Source organism: Phoenix dactylifera, chromosome 10 (assembly GCF_051530095.1).
Source record: "Phoenix dactylifera cultivar Ajwa chromosome 10, Ajwa_hap1_PhDact_Kaust_v1.1, whole genome shotgun sequence".
In the NCBI taxonomy this organism is placed as follows: Eukaryota; Viridiplantae; Streptophyta; class Magnoliopsida; order Arecales; family Arecaceae; genus Phoenix; species Phoenix dactylifera.
The window spans coordinates 28,473,226-28,488,226 of record NC_143199.1 but is presented as its reverse complement, the minus strand read 5'-3'; the positions used below and the strand labels follow the sequence as shown (position 1 = coordinate 28,488,226).

At 36.5% G+C, this 15,001-nt stretch overlaps 1 protein-coding gene across 2 annotated transcripts; it reads left to right on the top strand.

Annotated features, from left to right (window-relative positions):
• The first annotated feature begins 1,008 nt into the window (after nucleotides 1–1,008).
• Nucleotides 1,009–14,806, top strand: LOC103723105 (protein LAZ1-like). Of its 2 annotated transcripts, none has more exons than XM_008813922.6 (9): nucleotides 1,009–1,604; nucleotides 1,704–2,071; nucleotides 2,173–2,229; nucleotides 5,474–5,582; nucleotides 6,120–6,304; nucleotides 6,394–6,482; nucleotides 11,761–12,022; nucleotides 12,515–12,766; nucleotides 13,986–14,806. In XM_008813922.6, exons 2-9 carry the CDS (start codon nucleotides 1,922–1,924, stop codon nucleotides 14,337–14,339), a joined length of 1,458 nt encoding a protein of 485 aa, XP_008812144.1. In that variant the 5' UTR covers nucleotides 1,009–1,604; nucleotides 1,704–1,921; the 3' UTR covers nucleotides 14,340–14,806. The 2 variants fall into 2 exon arrangements, with proteins under 2 accessions (XP_008812144.1, XP_017702427.1); XM_017846938.5 differs by having other exon boundaries at nucleotides 1,101–1,504.
• The last annotated feature ends 195 nt before the right edge of the window (nucleotides 14,807–15,001 follow it).

Genomic DNA, 15,001 nt, shown 5'->3' with positions numbered 1-15,001 from the left:
ATTCAAGTTAGCATTGGTATTATTATTTGGTGGTGCAAAGCTCCTAGTTCTTTGAATAAAAAACACATGTAAAAATGATGCTAATCCTTGATTAGAGAAACCTAGTGATTGAATGTTATATAAATGTGAAATCAATGGTCTTGGCATTAATGTGTTGTTATTTTTGTTGCTTTTTTCCTTCAATTTTGTTGAAATAGCTTGCAATAGTATTTTCAGAATCTAGTTTTTTTAGACATTTGGCTCTAAAATGTTTTTTGAGCTTCATTCTGATGTAAGACTTTCTTTTTCTTAGATTTTTTGCATGAATATCCTTTTAAATATTGAATTTTGCATGAATATCCTCCCAAATTTGATATCATGTATACCTCATAAAACACTTATTTTACTATTCTACTTTTTTTTTATCCTTATTTTTGCATATATACCCACATCATCTAACGCCATTAAAAAAATTAATGATTTCAAATTAACATGACTAAAATATTCTTAATGGGTAGAAGTGAAAAATATTTACAAGGCGATCGATGGAGGATAAAAAAATAATCTTAAAATTTTATTTTTTAATTAAATTAAATATGGTTTTTATTAACGATATTAGAAGAACCGTTATATTAGGAGCATTTATACAAAATCAATATTTTCTGATGGTACAGAAATAAATGTAAATTTTAAGAGTGTATACACATAAATGGGTATTCATACAAGAAAACTCTTTTTTTTTTTGTTTCCTCCTCCAAAACTCTTCAAAAACCAAGAATAACATTGACAATTATAAATGTGGGATTATGTTTGGTAGGTATCTGAATAAAGATTTATCTTAAGCTGCAAAGAAATTTTCAAACCAGAAATGAGGAGTACTCTATAAGCCAACGAGGGTAGGGATCTTTTGTTTCTCTTTTTTTTTTTTTGAAAAAAAGAAAAAGCCGGTCTCACCCAACTGTCCGTCTTTGGTTTGACCTCCCTGGCTAGCTCGTGCTTATAATAAACACACGATAATCTCGTGTTGTCGTCCTTTTATTGCGATTGCGAACCCTATCATCCGTCCAGACTCAATCATACGGATGATATTGACCAATTGTGGTTTTCCCATCACATCTCATCTTCAGCCGCAGCTTTCGCTGCCGGTGGCACTATCCCTTTCTCGGTGCATCGCGCGTCGCCTGCACGATAAGCGCAGGCTTCAGGATTCTCGACTCCCTCGTCGCTGACTAGTGGCCGAAGGAAGCCGACTCGCCTTCGCGAATCCTCTCCTCCTCCTCCTCCTCCTCCTCCTCCCCCTTTCTCGATTTGATTCATAATCTCTCTCTCCTTCTTCTCCTCTTCCTTTTTCGAATTCCTCTTTCGAGTTCGTAGGGTTCTCGGATCGAGTGGGAGCGGACCAGCGGAAGCGAATCTTGCCCTCTGGCGGTCCGTCGGATTGATTGGTTTGTTTTGATGGGAGGAAGGGTCTTGGAAGTCTAGTTTCTAGGGATCTTTTAGGGCGCCTGCGGCATTAAAATTCTAGGTCTCGCTTTCTTTATTTTTTAAATCTTTTTCTGTTGGTTTTTTTGGGCATCTGGGAATCGGAACTCGACTGTTTTGGGCTACGGATTGTTAGATTCTTGGTGGGCATTCGCACCTTTTTCTTTTTCTTTTTGAATTCTAGCTGCCATCATTTATAAGAAGGATTACGTGTTGACAAGTGCTTTATCTTTGTGTTCTAGGTCATCCTGCGGAATTGTCAAGTCGGCTTCTTACGAAGTAGCAGTCTTTTTGATCGCTGCATCTGAAAAACATTGGAAATAGGAAAAAAAGCTGCTCCTTTTTTTGGATTTTGCGAATTTCATTGGTTGAGAGTTGCAATGTTCAAATGATTTATTCAAGATTTGGATTATACTCGGAGGCTATGAGAGTTTAGGGCAGAAGAGAGGCAGCTTACCCGATGAAGATAACAGAGCAATTCTCCTCGAGTCTCTTATCTTACTCGCCACCCGTGTGGGCCACACTGATTGCTGGTCTCTTTGTAGTCATCTCACTGACGCTCTCCATGTTTCTCCTATTCAATCACCTTTCAGCATATAAGAATCCTGAGGTTCCACCTTGTCTCCTTGCTTTTGGACACGTTCTTTCGTGGTGTGCTTGGAAAAAAAGCTTTTGGTGATCTCACTGGTTACTTTTGCCTATGGCTTTCAGGAGCAAAAGTTTCTGATTGGTGTCATCCTAATGGTCCCTTGCTATGCTATCGAGTCGGTAAGATATCTGCTACTCAGATATATAGATGGTTCTTTGCATGAATGTGTAAAAAAAAGGCTTGACTTTTTGCTGCAAGAACATGGTTTCTTTGTCAAACCACTTTACCGCCCGTAAGATGTTGCTCCGATGATTTTAATCTATACTAGACATGATAATGTAAGAACATTTAGGGTTTGCTTAACTTGTGAAACCGCAATCTCTTTATCATCTAAATTATGAAAGTAAAACATTAAAACATCTTTTACAAACAGCAATAAGTGGCTTTGATGCAATGCCAATTATTCCCTCTTTATAGAAGTACTCTGGAGAACCAGTTCTTGCATAAAATCATAAAGTAGCACCACCTGAACATAGATTCATTGAACTTAAACTAGAGTGCAAGAAATTTTAGAAGTGAGCTAAAAAATTCTTCAAAGGCAGGTTCAGGAATGTCATCTTGTTTCCAGAGTGGGTATGGTACCTTAGGCAAAAACATTTGGCTGCTAAAGTTGGTTATATATTAAGCAACATCATACTTTCCTTTTTTTCACTCATGTTGAATTAATTTGTTATTAAAGTCTAAAAATTAACAAATAAATAATGATAGTTGATAAATGCTTCAATATAGCCCCCAAATCAGGATAAGTTGATATATGTTTAATCAAATTATGCAGATACAACCATTGCCAATCAAAACATTGTGTAACTTCCTATAGTTGAAATTAATTCATGCAGCCCCAAAACTGTGGCAAGTGCTCTTGCATCTTGTTAGATCTTTATTGCAACTCAGGGTGCTATGTCATGTGGTTAATATGTTCCTATGTGTTATGTTTGATACTAAAAACCACTAGTCTTGTCAAGACATGTTCGGCTGGTATGGTGGATAATTGTGGGTACTCAATTAACATACCTACTATTCGGTGCAAGTTGGTGGTGGAGGCATTGCTGTAATTAATTAATTGTCAGCCTGAATGATGTACATATTGCAAACCTAGTGGTTTTTGGCCTTCAAATGCCAGATCCTAATATGAATTTTGCAAATGAAGTTGGAAGAGTTTTGGGAGAGAGGAGAAGTGAAACTTGGCCTTGTTAGGTGTAAATACAGTTAGGTGCATCCCATTGTTTGTATAAGCAATCTGCATCTATGCTGAACAATATCACCATCTGCCATATCATATCACTCTATTACATAGGGCATTACATGATATCTCCCTTATCCTTGCATATTGTTTTTGTACTCCTATGGTAAGAGTTTATGATAATATCATTCAGTATGATATTATGTCGACTCTTTGTGTTCAACTAGTTCTCTATCTCAATGGATGTTCAGTAAATTGAGGAAGTTAAATCGTGAAAGTGAGATCATGTTCAATGTTGCATAGAAGGTGACCTATTGATTTTGCTATCTTGTCATGAAAAGAATGTGACCAGCAAATTTGAGCGTGTTATGTTTTTTATAATTGCCACGACTAAGATCTTGCTCGCATTACCAAATGAAACAACTCCAGTATTTTTGGTGATCAGCCATATTACATGAGTATATGGTTCAGATTGAAAGGTGCCTTCTCCTACTTGCATTTTGTAGGACTTGCAACAAAAAAGGGCAGAGATAATTTGCACCCACTCAAGAAATGTTATTACACACACACACACACACATATATATGCTTATAAGACCAATGAACTCACCATTTTCTAATTCAGCTTAATTAGACTAAGATAAGACTCAAAGCAAGGCTTCATTTAGGTTTGTAAAAGACCAATAGCATGTTGCCAATATAATACAGCCTTGAATAGACTGAAAAGGTTGGTAATAACATAGATCCTTACACAAGGTCGCACCAATATCATATATTATCTCTCCATCTAACGCAAACTTGTTGCCCTTCAGCAGATTTTTTTTTTTAATTGCTCGAACTAACATGTAATCATGCAACTATGATTAAGTTTAACAGGCAATATTCTCAGGATGAAATAATTTATGAGCTTATATCAGCCGTACAACCCTAGCAGAATAAATTTTAGAAATGAACTTGTTTTACTCCCAAACTTAACATTGGAGAAGAGGGGCTTTAGCATGGATCATTCAGAAGGATTTGAAGATGATCTTGCCTGCAGATTTGTGATTATGAGACCCACAAGCGGGTAATTTGTTGGTGCAACAAATGGCCAAAACAAGGATAACTCCTATCTGTTCTATGCACCAAAGTATAGGATCTAATGTATATCAGCCATTTGTAAAGATGTATAACAAGTACATTGTCAAATACAGCTAAGCGCATAGCCAATGTACCATTAGCTAAATTAGACTTCAGGTTATGCTTCCCAACCTTGTCTATGTGATGTCAAATTATAAGCTTGTCATTTTGCAAAGACTTATTAAATTGATTTCCTTTTTGTTTAAATTTCTTTCTAGATGAATTCGTATAACTGATGGAAATAGCACACTCTTTCTAAAGCACTTTGGATTTTGAGTTTATTTTGACAATGTGTTCAATTACCATGTACATATTCGTAGTCTTTTTGTTAGTTGTGCAATTAATGTTTTGCCATATACAGGTTTACATAAACTTAATATTATCCACAATTTGCTATAGGATGAATGAGAGAGGAAAAGAGAGAGAGAAAGTGGAGAGAGGGAGGGAGGCCGGCGGCGGCCGCGATCGTTCTCCTGTTTCGTTCGAAACAGGGGTCCGGCTTCGGCCTCTGCTTGCTACACCAGCGAAACAGGGGAACGGCCGCGGCTTCCACCGCTGCCCCGACGCCGGCCTCAGCTGCTGCCTCGGCGCCGGCCTCTGCCATCCTCCCTTCCTCTCCCTCTCCCCCCGCCCCCGCTCACTCGTTCTTTCCTTCTCCTTCTTTGCTTTCGGCAACGGTTTTCATTTTTGTTGCTGGAACCGTTCCGGTGAGCCGCTGGGATGGCTTAGAACGGCCGGAACTGCCCGGTTTGGGACGGTTCCGCTCACCCTGATTGTGAGGCTTCTTTGTTACTTCTAATGGACTCACTACATTTGACATCTAGAGTTAAAAATGGTGATTATTTTTTTTTTCGTGTTGCTGAAAATTTGACTGTGGTCTTCTTGCTTTGCTATCATTCCATTAAACTCCTGAGAAAAGTTTTTCCATTCTTTTACAAGTCTATCGATTGCATTGGTTGCTCTAATATACCTTGAAGCGTCGTCTAACAAGTATTTGAATTATTTTAGCAATGTCAAGTGTTGCATTTGAAAAATTTGCTGAAGCTATTTTTATTTTTAATGCAGTATGTATCATTGGTGAATCCATCAATTAGTGTTGATTGTGAGATCCTGCGTGATTGTTACGAGGCCTTTGCCATGTATTGCTTCGGAAGATATCTAGTTGCTTGCCTGGGTAGGCCTCTCTCAGAGGAGCTCCAGTGATATAATTCTACTCCACCTTTTTTTTCTTCATATGTGCATGCATCAGATATATTCATGTTAAGCATGCATTATTTGTTTACATCTTGCCAATCGGCACACCCATTATTTTAGTTGCAGCTGGAATGCTTTATATGATCCAGGAAAAACTAGTTGGATGATGGTGCTTTTATGCTTGGTGCTGTTATTTAGAGTTGCATGATTCTCGTAGTGTTTCTGCAGAAATTCAAAAGAAAACGATTTTCTTGGGAGCATAAACTAGGGAATGGGCAAGAAAAGAAGTTGCTAGTTGAACAGATGCCTTAAATTTAAAATTATAATATTTTTATGATCATAATCATGTTGCCTAGTTGCAACTATATTGGGTTGACAAATTCGTAGTGCTGGCAGTTTTACTTTCCATATATAAAAAGGCCTTGTTAGTTGGTTTGTTGCTATGTTATATGTGCCTCTTCATCATGCTGACAGGTTCTTGTTTATGACTTCTGATCACAATCCTGTACTTATTTAGGTGGAGAAGAGAGAACGGTTGAGTTTTTGGAGAGGCAGGGTGGTTCATGTTCTTCTGCACCCCTATTGGAATTTGTTTCTGAAAAGGGAGTTATAAAGCATCCTTTTCCTATGAATTATATTCTAAGTCCATGGAAACTTGGCAGATGGTTTTATCAGCTTATTAAGATTGGAATTGTTCAATATGTATGTCATCCATTTGTCTATGAAGAATTTTCAACCTTTTCATATGAAGGCAAAATAAGATAACGAAAGTGCTCACCTTTTCTGCACAGATGATAATAAAGACTGTCACTGCCATTTTAGCAGTGGTTCTTGAAGCTTTCAACGTATATTGTGAAGGAGAGTTCAAACTGAATTGCGGGTAAGATCATATGAAATTTAAATGGATGGAAGATAGATGGCATGTTGGATTTTTGCTTTATTTTGCCAGCTGAATGAAATGAGAGACTCATACTGCTCATCCCCAAATAGTTGGATTCTGGCTTTCGTCTTGTGGTTATTGTTATATCTACTTGCTAAATTTTCCACTCTTAACTTGATTTTGAATTCATTTGTTTACTAGATCTGTATTTTATGACTGAAAAGGTGCCATGATGCATTATGTTCTTGTTTTTTCCTTTCAAGTTTTCCGTTATTTGATGCAGTTTGTTCTTAACAACATCAGATTGTATAATATGAGTGATTGTTTTGGTGTTGTCTTCTTGCAGAAGATTGGAACATGTTTAGGCATTTTACAATATATAACAATGTTCTAAAATGCTAATCCCTTATGAAACCCATAATTTATATCTAAGTTGTGCAGCCAGCTAGAAGTCTCTCGGTGATTATGCTTAACCTTGCATACCAAGTGTTCATAAACATATTATCTTGAAAAATCAAGCAAGAAGACACACACACACGCATGCAGAAGAGGGGGGGGGGGGGGGTGGGAGGGGAGAGAGATTTCCACATTTGAGAGTTAGACACTTGGGGCTCTATGGATGAAAACAAAAAGTGTAACTCCATACTCAACTAGTCATATGAACTCAAGTCATGCAGTGCCTATTCCCAGCATTTAACCAAAAATTATTGACCGCAATCTCCAGCTGTAACCCTAAGTTCCTATCCTAAAAACTTTAGTAGAAATCCTTAGCCCTACCCCTGGCGTACTCCAAACCTACTGATAACTAGTTCATGAATCCTAAACCATTACAGCAATCCACTGGAATTGCTCCAGCCAGCCCTCTGTCACCATGATCTATCCTACTAATCACATATCCATAAAATGAATTCCTATAATTGAATTTTATTCAATCACAAAAGCACGGTAAGTGCATTTAACAATGTTCCTAATTATTTCGATTGATATGAAAAATAAGCCTTTTGTATTCAAAGAACTTATTTTGTGGATGGTTAGGAAGAAAGACATAGAAATACAAACATGCAGCAACCTGATGTTCTGGTCTATAGAATTGGAGGGAGCACCCACTATGAATATCTTGTAAGTTGAGGGATCTTCAAAGGTTAGGAATGGAATGGATTCTGCAGTATTTATAATATTTTCTAGTACTTAGAATTCGCTCTGAGGTTAGGCATGCGGAAGTAATTCAGCAAGGTTGAGAAATCCGGAATTTAGAAAACATCAGGCAAATTAGGGAAAAGTGTAGGAAAATTCAGGATATTTAATAATTTAAAATTAAATAGTTGTGAATATAGCAAAATGATATGTATTTATAACCATCTGTGATACGATTCACATTGCCTACCAACATATTGTAGCATCAAAAACATCTAATGTCTTAAATATCATAGATCCAACTCTATATCAAATCACATCATAGTGATTGTCCAAAACAAATCATACAAGATAATTTTGAAACTAGAATAATCCATCAAGAGTATGCTCGGATGCATCTAGGTGGGAATGAACCTCATCTTCCTCTCATTCTCCTTCATTACTCCCCCACCATATTCTTGAAGTTCAACTCCTTCAAAATCATCTACATAAGCATTGATTTGATCAAGGTCGACTGGCTTTGAATCAGCCTTTTGTTTTTTTGCTATGTTTTTTCTTTAGATGGTTGTTCACTCGCAAACACCAAATCTTGCAACCTCTTAGGTTCCAAACATTTCCTCTTTTTTGTGTGTGTAGCCTCAAAAGCACTCCAAGTTCTCCCACATGCCAAGGAGCTAAGGTTGTCTTAAAATTTTGATAGCCAAGATTCTCAAAATAGAAACCGAAGCACCCCGCATATCCAACCAAAGCCCTATTACAAAATCCAAAAAATTATCAAAAAGCAGATTCACATATTTATGTACTATTTATAAATTTCTATGATATAATTGGAAACAAATGAATAAAGCCCCATTTGGGGGAACTGTTGGCAGTAGAGCTTTTGGAAGTAGAGCTTTTGGAAATAGAGTTTTCTGAAGTAGAGCTTTTATAAAAAGCTATTTGTTGTTTGGTAACTATATTTCTAAAGTGCTGTGGCACTTTAATATGTGTTTGGTAAACAAACTGAGAAAGTACTTTTAGTATGACAAAATAACCATAAAGGACATTGCATAGTATTATACAACAGAGCATAATAAAATATAATATATATTAATACATAAATATATGATATAGTATAATATTACTATAATGTAATATAATATTATTATAATATAATAATATAATATTATATACTATAGCATAATAATTTAATATAATATTAAATTATTTAACATAACATATCAATGTATTATGATATAATATAATATAATATTATATTTATAGTATAATACAATAATAAAGGGGTAAACTATTATAATTATTAGTATAAATTAATTTTTTACCCTCCTACATATTTTTAGAATTATAAAGGGATATTTTGTATAATTGTTATATTTTATCACGAGTATTTTGGTAAAAAAATAGCTTCTCGACGGAGCCTAAAAGTGTTTTTCCGGAAAGCTCCAAAATGGAGCTTTTTCCAAAAAGCTGTTTTTAGCTTTCTAAAAAAAGCTAAAACAGCTTTCCGAAATTTTTACCAAACACTCTTATTTCATCTAAAAGTACTTTTGGAGGGATAGAAAATGCTTTTTGGCCCTCCAAAAGCTCTCCCAAACGGGGCCTAAGACAATCCTTACTTGGATGAGACACATAGGGAATCTATAGCCATGATTCCAAAATGTCTAAATCCAAGGATGGTAGCTTCTTAACTTCTATGCTATTTGTAGTCTTTTTCATGTGTCATCACCATTTACTGAATTACCTTTCCAATCCCACTTGTGTAACTAATTTGACATGTCCATCATGAGACGGTTCAAATAAGCTGCCGCTGCATATAAATGACAATATGGAGATTTCCATCTATAATCAATAATCTTCAAAATTGGCAAATACTTTACTCTCTCCCACAAAAACCTCTTTAATTGCTATTTTGCTTTGTGCAAGACATACTATATGTAGGCTGAAGTAGAACCATCATCATCAACCATTCTCAACACCTTGAAAAGAGGCTCCATTGCACGTAAAACTTGTTTTCCACATTCCCAAAACTTATCTCCTTGTATCATGTACTCCTTCTGCACTTCTACTTTAGGCAGATCTCTCCTTTCAGTTAAAACAACCATATATCAAATGGTTTGGTTTATTTCAAGATAGATCGAAGGTATAGAAATGTGTAACAAACCTTGTTGCATTCAGGTCTTTGAAACTCACGACCATTTGTGTGAAGTCTCGTCAAGTCCAGGACATGTTGGTATCAATGTATAATTTTTATAATTTTTCTTGCACCTTCTAATATGGGAGACATTCAAGACTATCATACTCTTTGAATATTACATTGATACAATGGGATGCACATTTGATCTTGAAAATATGTGATGCTTTTCAGCTTTCATATTCCCTACAGATATATTGTTTGATGCATGATCTGTCACAAATTGAATAACATTCTCCAGTCTGATTTCATCAATAATAGAAGATATGAAATAAAAAATATACTGTGCATCCTTTTTGCCCAACAGTACACAAGGACTTCAAGATTATTTCATCTTTGAAAAAGTTGTCAACAAGTTAGGTACAGCCTATTTCTTCCGTCGGTCCATGAATCTGACATTACAGTGCCACCAGATTTTTTCCATGTTTGTTTGATAGATTGCACACACAAATTAGCTTCATACTTCGACTCTTCTAATAATTGTTCTCGCTAGCTCACAGCTTGGAGTTCAATGGCACAAGCTGCCCGGAAATGTGGAGATTGCAGTATGTGGATCCTAAATTGTTGTTTATTATGTATTTAACTATTGCTTTGTCAGATTCTTTTTTTCTACTTTTTTGACCATTGAAGTAATGATATGTGGCTAGATTGAACTCATTCAAGTTTCCAACTTCTTTTTGTGAAGCAAACCCCCAAGAACTCCCACTTGAAAAATAACTTTTTTTTTTGCTTTTTGTTTTTAGCCTCCAACTCTCTTCCTCCTCTTAGTGCAAGTTCATGTGCTGCGTCAGGAACTCTTTGACATGGCCGAACATCTTTGGAGGTTATTCTAGAAAGTTTTTTCTGGCAATTTATTTCATCAGTCCCGAATATTCAGATTTTCAATGTAAGTATTAAATCAAAAATAAAGGAATGCTTATAGAGAGACAAAGCAACCAAATTTCAAAGCAAGATTGCTGAACAAATCAATGCAAATTACCTGTTCACAGAACCATCAAAAATTACAACAAATGCACTATTAAGCTTAAAGAAAGGCTAGGAATGAGAATAGAAATAAACTGGGCACTAAAAATTTCATATAAGATGTGGACATGATGCTTGCATTTCCTAAGATAAAGAGAGAAGTTCCTTGAAAGAAATAAGAAAAATACCCCAATTTTTTAGAGTTGTTTTGGTTATTTATAATAAATAAAAAGAAGAGGGAAAGAAAGTCAAATAAGTACCATGGGATGGATGGGTTCAGATTTGTTAAGGCCAAGAGATAGCCATGTCTGCCTTGAGCATGTGAGCTGCTCTGTGGACCGTGGAAGGTCGGGAAGAAGACAAAACATGGAGGACGGAACCAGTGTAAATGAGGAAAAGAAAGAAAAGAAAAACAGGAGAATGAGAATGAGTGAGAGAAAGAGAAAGGGAATTGGGGAACGGCTTGTTTTCCTTTTTGAAAATAAAGGAATATTTTCTCAATAGCAGGTCAAATTGCATTGTTTTCCCATATCCTGATCACTGTCACTACTCCCGCAAATGCTGAAACCTAGTCACGTACTCTTACAGACCGGAGCATAAACGATCCATGAAATTTCATGGATCTGCCATTGCACTACGTACGAGCATTCCTTTTTTGACATGCGATTTAATACATACGTGCATATATATACATATGTCCATATGTATATATGTGCATGTATGTATGTATGTATTATACTTTATCTTCATCTGGGATCATATTCTGGTAACTTATTGGTTCATTCATTTGAGATTGTAATTGCCAGTGTGAGCACTTGGTAGTTTGTTTTGGTATATGAATTTCCATGTACTAGTTAGAGTTTGCAGCTTTTATGACAAAAGTTTCATTGAGCAGATGTTTGACGTTCTTATTCTGTATTTGTTACATGTGAAAACTTCAATTTTCTTGATTAGAGATGACTAGATGTTCCTTCTTTATAAATTTTGTAGGTACCCTTACATGGCTGTGGTTCTTAATTTCAGCCAATCATGGGCATTGTATTGTTTAGTTCAATTCTATGCTGCGACGAAGGATGAACTGGCTCATATAAAACCATTGGCCAAATTTCTGGTATTCAAGTCAATTGTCTTTTTGACTTGGTGGCAAGGTGTTGCAATTGCACTGCTTTATACCTGGGGTTTGTTCAAAAGCCCTATAGCTCAAGCCTTACAATTTAAGTCAAGTATTCAGGACTTCATTATTTGTATAGAGGTATTTGATACTTTGTTTTAATTTAATGCGAAATTCAGATACAACCTATTAGATAGAATCTGCTACTGTAAATATATGTTAAAGCATCTCTTTTTGCCTTGCTGTTGTGTAAGACTAGTATAAAAGCTTTTGCAAACTTGGGTATCCTCTTGCTGTGTTAGTAGGAGAGAATTTTTGTTTAAGCATGTATCTTCTTTTCCTACAAGTTAGAATGTTGATCAATTCTTTAGCAGCTGTACAGTGTGATCTGTATGCACTGGAAAAATAATGGTTGTGTATAAGACCAAGTATTACTAATTCATATGTACATGATTATCTTATTTATTTGACTTTTCCTGTTTTCAGGAGTCAGATATCTTATCTAAACAGGAACTTATGCTTTCATGTTTACATTACCGGTTTCCTTGAAATTTTGTCTGTGGTTCGTGAAAATTTTCTAATATCCTGATGCTGGCTGAAGCTCTTACAGACTCACAAATTCTTCCAGCACAGATGGGCGTTGCTTCTATTGTTCACATCTACGTCTTCCCTGCTACACCATATGAACTAATGGGTGAGCGCTTTCTGGGAAGCATCTCAGTTCTTGGAGACTATGCATCTGTGGACTGCCCTTTGGACCCTGACGAGGTTAGGGACAGTGAACGACCTACAAAGCTTAGACTTCCTCAGCCTGATGTTGATATCAAAAGTGGAACAGCTATCAGAGAAAGCATGCGTGATGTTGTCCTTGGAGGAGGAGAATATGTAAGATCTCTCTTTCTCTCTCAATCTCAGTGCATATGTTTATCAAATCTCACTAGGAGTTGTTAATAAGGTTTTCTGGAGCTCATTTCAATTAGCATAGGGCCCAAATTTCTTTGACAAAACCACAAAGAGAAATCCCTGATTCTCCTCCTAAGACCTGGCTTACTCCATTCATGAGCTTGCTCAGCCCAAATCTTTATAATTTTTTGGTCCTCTTGGACCTGTGCAGGACATGTTGACAAAATGCATGGATCTGAGTACTAGTTCCATTTCTCCGTAAGAAATTTCTGATGATCATTCCAAAAAATACTTGATAAAGGTCACAAAATAAAGAATCATTGATTTAGATTACTTTTTGGTTTCAATATTAAATTTAGAAATGGCAACGGGTAGGGTACCCACAAAATTTGCTCTACCCATATTCGAACTAGTTTTAAGTCCTCCTATCTGAACCCATCCCAAACCCGATTAAAAATTTGCCCCAAAAGCCCGAACCTATCCCATCAAAAATGGTAAACTGGTCGGGTACCCGAACCCGACCGATTACTTTTAATTCAGATCGGGTTACTCGGGTCGGATCGGGTATTGAATATAACTATTATCAAGTAATAATCAATATTACATCAAACTTTCAATTCAAACTTGAACAAACAACCATAATTCATAATACCAACATTAAGTCCATAATTCTCCCTCTATTGTATATATTTTTTTGTAAGATTTTATCAAAAATAAATAAATTATATATTATCAGGTTTGGGTAGTGGGCACTCGAGGGTCAAACCTCAAACCCATCCGAAAACCTAACATGTTTTAATTTTAAATCCCAAACCCTATAAGGTTTTGCTAAACGAGTCCTATTAAGGCTCGGAACAGATCAGATACCCAAAAAAACCTGCCCAGCTGCCATCCCTAATTAAATCTATATTTTAAGCCAGTCAGGATGTGGTCTGGGTTAGGGAGTAGTAGTATAGTACAATATGTCTCTTGATTACATCATTTTCTAATTTTGATGGAAGAATTCCGCATGAAGCTGATGTCTAGTTTCATATCTCGACATCAGAAAATTACAAAACATTTTTCATGGAATTTTGGATGCAGATCTTGGATTCAAGAATTTGCAAGTCCTTTTTTATCATCCTGTATCAGATTCTATTGACAATAAAAATTTGATTAATGGAGAGCATTGTGGAATTCCTAATCCCTTTTACCCCTGCAGATTGTAAATGATTTGAAGTTCACAGTCACCCATGCGGTGGAGCCCATGGAGAAGGGTCTAACAAAATTCAATGAGAAGCTTCACAAGATCTCTCAAAACATAAAAAAACATGAAAAGGAGAGAAAGAGAGTCAAAGATGATAGTTGCATCGGTTCATCATCACCAACCAGGAGAGTTATTCGTGGAATAGATGACCCACTGTTGAACGGAACAGCTAGTGATAGCGGGCCCTCCAGAGGAAGAAGACGTCATAGGAAATCAGGTTATACCAGTGCAGAAAGTGGGGGAGAGAGTAGTGATCATGGATATGGTGGGTATGAAATTCGGGGGCGCAGGTGGGTTACAAAGGAATGAGGGTCAGCCATAGGAGTGACTGCAGTCCTCTGCACATACAAGGTGCTTGGTGGTCTAAGCAGAGTGGATCAGCTTCAGCAGTTGCCGAGTTATTCTGATTCTCCATCATAAGCCTGCAAGTGAAGTTTCTTGGTCTTTGCATATCAGGCAAATTTGTATATGCCTGGCAGCGAGTTTTGCATGTATACCTAAACTGGTTAGAACTATGGTGGAGCAAAAAAGAAATGGTCACAGCTCCATCGGTTCTCTGTTTGCTGAATTCATTCAGAGAGATCAATATCCTTGGGAGGGTTATATTTGATTGGTTCATGTAATGATGAGACATATCAAGCTTTTTTTATCCTAGTGGCAAATGTTGTAAGGGCAACGGATGTTGTAAAGCTTCAAATTCTGACAGTGGTTACAGACATTGGGCGCCTGCAGTTTATTGAGTTGTCATAATGAAATCCCGCAAGTTTCCTTGACAATGTAGTCAGCACCATGAAAATCTTGAATTAGAGCAGTACCAGGTTGATATCTACCATCAAGTATTCGTCCCAGTTATTACAGAACCTTTGGGTTAATGAAAATGGTGATATCGACCACCTTGCTATAATCCGACCACCTGTCGGATGAGGAATATTTGCCTGCCTAATGTCTGGAGCACCGGTAGCTACATTGCC

Bases quoted from the DNA above. Each gene is read 5' to 3' on its own strand.
- LOC103723105 (XM_008813922.6), top strand. From the start codon at position 1,922: ATGAAGATAACAGAGCAATTCTCCTCGAGTCTCTTATCTTACTCGCCA. The intron at 2,072-2,172 runs GTTCCACCTTGT...TATGGCTTTCAG, and splicing joins CAGCATATAAGAATCCTGAG to GAGCAAAAGTTTCTGATTGG. The intron at 12,023-12,514 runs GTATTTGATACT...CTTCCAGCACAG, and splicing joins ACTTCATTATTTGTATAGAG to ATGGGCGTTGCTTCTATTGT.